Source organism: Tasmannia lanceolata, unplaced genomic scaffold, assembly GCF_043159265.1.
Source record: "Tasmannia lanceolata isolate RefF3 unplaced genomic scaffold, GAP_Taslan_0.1 ptg000019l, whole genome shotgun sequence".
Lineage (NCBI taxonomy): Eukaryota > Viridiplantae > Streptophyta > Magnoliopsida > Canellales > Winteraceae > Tasmannia > Tasmannia lanceolata.
The window spans coordinates 6,106,325-6,111,993 of record NW_027518696.1 but is presented as its reverse complement, the minus strand read 5'-3'; the positions used below and the strand labels follow the sequence as shown (position 1 = coordinate 6,111,993).

Below are 5,669 nucleotides of genomic sequence, written 5' to 3'. Positions count from 1 at the left end.
CCATCAACAGTAGGCATCCACATGGCTCTGTTTTTATCGATATTAATGAACAAGCCTCTACTTAGGATTTCCTTCTCAACCGTGAGAGAGTCATAATCCAGATGCTGTGCCAAATCTCATTTCTCCGCAGTTCTCCAAGATGTTTAATTTCATCAAGAGAAGCGTGAGTACTAAGCCTTGAGATTTGTTGGGTAAGGACTCCGCCCGGGTGCCAGGGTTGGTGCCAAAAGTCAATTTCTCCTCTCTCCCAGTAGCATAGCAAATATAATCTTTCGCCGTGTCTCTTGCTTGAAGGATACTTCTCATCCCCCACGAAGGCCTTGACGGCATTTTAATTGTCAAAATACATTTGTTCTTGATGTATTTAGAGGTAATCCATTGACTCCACTGTGTATTTTTGTCCTGCAAAATGTTCCACAACCACAAGAGTTTCATTTGTCAAGCATTATTTATATGGCCAAGCTTCCTCAGACCAAGGCCCCCTTGAGTTTTTGGCCAAGCTTCCTCAGACTAAGGTCAAATCACGTTATAAGGGGGCGAATGCGTACTGCAGGGGTGGTGAAAATATCATCTGCCTTAAACTTTTGTCACATTTTAATAATTACGGATGATTTGTCAAGAATAATAAACCCTAACGTGTACCATTTGTTTGATGATTAAAACCATAAATCTGTAGAACAATGCCAGGAGGGCTGTTCGGTTTGAGGATAATAAAAATAAAGCCAACGTAAAGAGCTCTTGTCGCACCCCAGTTCTCAAACGTGTGCCAAAAGGGCGAATGTAACTATCCAAATCAGACCTGGCAACCAAACAGCAGATAAGCAGGATCCGAACAAGCTATCTGCAACTGAAAATATTAAAAACCTGCAGAACCCATGCAACACATCAAGATACTCAACTGCTGGTTAATCAGACCTTCAAAGAACTAATTCCCCTCTTCAAATTTAACTTCCCAGATAATATAGAGCGGCACAACGGACACCGGATTAGTTATTTACCTCTCCCATGAAACACAAAGATACCATCAAAATAAAACAAAGTAATGCTGATATACTCAATTCCAAGTCTCAAAATTGATAACCCATATTCTTAAAAAGTTCAAATACTTGTGAAGGGAATTATTCGCCGTTTCTAAATAGAGAAGGTAAATCCAGCTATAGCCACAAACAGGTAATGAGAAATTAAAAATGATCCAAGTAAAGACGGCACAGATGGTTCTGCAGGAGTGCTAGTTCATCCTCCTAATCATCTCATTGATCTTATCTTCGCGATTTCCAGCATCTCCACCTTCGACATAATGGTTCCTCTTCTTTTTCAAACCGCCCAATGGAGCACTGAGTTTAAATGGCCACAGGAAATTGTTCGCTTCCTTGAAATGAGGCCCAACAGTCATAATCTCATGAATGAGATCTTCAATGCAAATTATGCCAAACTTCCCTAAGGCCTGCAGGTTTTGAATGAGAATGTCAGAAAATGAAATAAGTGGGAAATGCAACAAAGAAGCAGCTAAAGTGTTTGTGCCTCACTTGTTCAATAATAGAATTATCAGTCAAAGCAATCCGTTGTTTCTTCAACTTCCCATATCCTCGCTTGTAAATCAACTCCCTCACGCTTTTCAAATTAGGGTATCTGTAAAACAAGTAGGTCATTATTTAAGGCTATTGCAGATGAGGAAGAGGGCAGCCCACCCTACACCTTAACTGAATCAATAAAAATAAGAAACTCACCCGTATGTCACATAAGGCTCGACCCTGTGCAACATGTTCATAGTTGCTTTGTTCACTTTGAGAAACACGCCATTGAATATCTGCAGAAAGAATATAATGTGACCAATACACATTTTGAAGACAGGCCTTTCAAAGGAAACTTAGAAGCACAAGCACAACGGATCTTAACCTGTCTCAAACGTAGGAGCTGCAAAATCTTTCTCGTCTTCGGGTGCATGGCATTGATACTATTGAGGAACAAGCAAAGCAAAGTTAACTGTGAGAAACAAAGATAACAACCCACTTTGGATTAAATAGAAGTCAACAAATAAAAAATGGTGTATTCAGGTTAGATTTGTGGAAACAAAATTAACACGAGAAATGGGCGACAAAATTACAACCCAATTCAACTATTTTAAATTAGGATGAACTGTTCATAAAAAGTATCGAATGAATTATGAGATCAATAGATCCTGTTTAGCAGAAAGACAGATCTTCCTTGCTCATTACGAGTTCCATTCCTGACAGCGGAAAGATTATAACTCCAGCTGGCAATAGAATGCATCAAAACTGTTAACTGTGAATATGCCAAAAAAGGAAGACATACCCACGGATACGGATAATAAACAGCAATTTGGCCTCTGGGCTGACATAAAAACCACCTTTCAGCCTGGCTTCTCGCTTTAATCTAATTAGTTCTTTCTCCTGTAGAGAACATCCAAATACAAGTCTAGTAGAGAAATCAAAAGGAAGAAAATAAATTCAGAAAAGAGAAACTAACTTGTAGTAAAAAATCCATTATGAACAGAAAAATAGAAAGGAAAGGGAGAAATAAAATCCACTTCAATACCTGTTCCGTATATTCTTTTGCATATTGTTCAGCCCTCTTGAAGATAAGCTTACGGTTTTCGGAGTTCTTCTTTTTCTGAGTTTCCAACACTTGCTTTTTTGCGAATGCCCATTCTTCGCTCCTCTTCCTCTTCTTCAAGACCGACTCTGGAATAATAGCCCCTCCTTTCATTTCTTCTTCACCCATCTATGCACCAATCAAAACAAACAAACAACCCACTGGATATCAAAAACTCATCTCATAAACTTGTTAATTTAATAAAAGTTAATTTTTTTAATGGTAAGAATTATTATTTTTTGCTTTACAAAACATTCCTCTGACAGATTAACTAACCTCATAAAATGGGAACAATGAAAACGAACCATTTGATTGGCTTCTTAAACAAATAAGAATTCAATCTCAATAAACGTGTAACCCCATTTGTTTGAAAAATTAATTAAACAAAAACAAGAATCGGCTCAGGAATCAGAATCAGCTTCTGATTCTATCTCCACCAATTCCAGCATTTGGTTTGACATTCTCCACATAATCGGAAATACCAGGCGGAAAAAAATGGCGGAATTTCGGGCGGAGCTTGTTACCGCCTGAAAAGGTGCCATGGCATCTCTCTGCAATTTCCATAGCTGACAACTCCAAATTAAGGTTTCTCCAATCTGATTCAGACAATATCTTCTCCTATCTCCCTCTTTGGGGTTTTGATTTTTAGTGTTTTGTCGGGTATATGATCTCTGTGAAGATCATTATGTTTCCTTGTATCTAACCCCCTGAATCGAGCAATAAGTAAAGGAAACTGTTTGATCCCTTTCTCTTTTTCTCGTGGTTAGGGTTTCAAGTGCCCTCCCTCCCTCGCTCCCATCCATGGTTCTGACTTCCAACAAACTTACCCATACATCAGAAAGGAATACAGATTCCCTTTGACAAGAGGATCGGAAAAGGAAAGGAATCTGTTAACTATTCCGATTCCTAATTCCGGCAATCCAAACACACCCTAAAGAACTCAGTTTGGTGATCTATAAAGAAAATAGGAATTGGTTGCCAAGTAAATCCAAAAGACCACATTTCCATGGCGGAGTAATCAACCGGACCAACAGCAATGACAGTCACAAACCCATCAACAGTCCATTTCAATGATTTGACACAGAATCATTAAGCCATTTGCATGGCAGAAAATCAACCAAGTTCACAGCGAGAAACGAAAAGGAGTGGGGTATAAGCCCACTTCAATGATTTCAAGACACACAATCATTAAGCCATTTGCATGGGCAGAAAATCAACCAAATCCACAACGAGAAACAAAAGAGTGTGGTATAAAGAGCCTTCTCATTGATTCAGATAAAAGTACATGAATGCCAAACCAACAATCACAATAACTCATTTCGGGACCCATGAAATGACGAATATGGAAAAAATCCGGTTGACTGATTGGTAAAAAAAAATCCTCTGAACTAAGTCAATTTCTGCTCAGACTTTCCTTTTAACCAAACATGCGAACATCTGTGAGTTCGTCTATTTCTTAAATCCATGCCTTGCTTAAAGTCGTTGGATCTGTTCATTAATACTTCCCTAGGCAACTCTTCCAATTAAGAATCTAGAATGCCAGGACAATTAGCTAGGCTCAGGACCTAACTTTTGGTTCTTGCGGAAATTGGGTTATGGTTGTCCATGGAGTGAAGGTCTAGTCTCGGTCATTTTCCAAACCCCTCATTTCTAGCCCTTGAACTAATAAGGTATCGGTTTAATTCCTTTGGGCTTTGCTCATTAATCCCAACTTTGTGTTGCTCCTCGATATTTTTGAAACATAAAGCCTATTGCAAAATCCACTAAACCCACTAACATCCCCTTCTTCTTCTTATGTTTTGATAAGTTGAGATTTTATGGCCCATCTGAGACCAGTTTCACATGTTTCCTCATACTAAACGGATGAGAACTCAAACCCACCTAATTTCCTACATGAATCAACGAACCCAGATAAAAAAATCATATAAAAATACCCAAATTCTCTGATTTACTATACAGACAAAAAAAGAGACCCATTTCTATGCCGGTTCAAGCAAGAACCCACAAAACAAAAAACGCGTAAAAAAACTGTTTCTTAGGGTAACTAGGCAGACAAAAACTCAAATCAATAAACCCCCCAACAGACCCCATTTGTCTGCTAGATCAATCAAACAAATCAACCAAACTGAGAACCATAAAAAATTATATATCATATTAACGGGCAAGTGCTGAAAGTACCCATATCATAATAACATCATAACAAGCCTCAAGAAACAATCTAGTTCTCTCAGATGAGAGAAAAAGAGACTAGGAAATGGAGGAATAAAGGAAGTAGAGGAGGGGGCGTACCTTTGAGCGATGAGGGGAGGCACCCTTTTCGATTTGGGCCAAAACCTAGGGTTTTAGGTGTCCGGTGAGTATTTATAGGTAAGAGGTCTTGGTTAAGTGGGATCCAGTCGTGGGCCCAACTTTTTAATAAGATTAAAGAAGGGAGATGATATATTCGCCCCTTTTATTACTTGAAGGGGGATGAATATACTACTTCCACAAAATAATTGGTCTTTAAAGGTTTAAAAGAATTTAAGGGCTCGTTTGGATACCTCATGCATTTGTATTTTGATTTGGAGGTGAGTTTTGGATATAAAACACATCAATCATCTTCATGATCATGTTTTAAGAGAGAGAAAGGGAGGGAGGGAGGGAGCGATGTCTCGCTACTGCTGGAGCAACGTCGAGGAGCAGCGATGGTGACGGAAGTTGCCACAAATATTGATTTCCAAATAATGTCTCGTATAAAATATTTGAAAATCGAAATTTTTTGCACTTTTGAAGCTGATTTGGAAATCTAATGATCTGATCCAATTAAAAATATCAACTAAATCTAAATCTAAATCTTGCTGGTATCCAAACGTGGCCTAAGTGATTGTGAGTTTAAGATTTATGACAATCGATTGTGTGTCCAAAAGCTACTATTGGGATCAAAATTAGGTTAATTGAACAAAAATGGTCTCAAGACTTGAGTCTAATAGTAGTGTTGACCTCACAATCGGTTGTCACAATCTTAAGTCCATGTGTTGATTTAGATTGTGACAGCCAATTGTGGGCCCCAAAACCTA

General features: G+C 38.5%; 1 protein-coding gene across 1 annotated transcript; it reads right to left on the bottom strand.

The window, feature by feature from the left end:
• Positions 1–1,030: 1,030 nt before the first annotated feature.
• LOC143852652 (large ribosomal subunit protein uL30y-like) lies at positions 1,031–5,032 on the bottom strand. Its single transcript, XM_077362157.1, has 7 exons — positions 4,903–5,032; positions 2,557–2,742; positions 2,314–2,411; positions 1,897–1,954; positions 1,728–1,807; positions 1,527–1,629; positions 1,031–1,444 (listed from the first exon to the last, which is right to left on the bottom strand). Exons 2-7 carry the CDS (start codon positions 2,740–2,742, stop codon positions 1,229–1,231), a joined length of 741 nt encoding a protein of 246 aa, XP_077218272.1. The 5' UTR covers positions 4,903–5,032; the 3' UTR covers positions 1,031–1,228.
• Between the last annotated feature and the right edge of the window lie 637 nt (positions 5,033–5,669).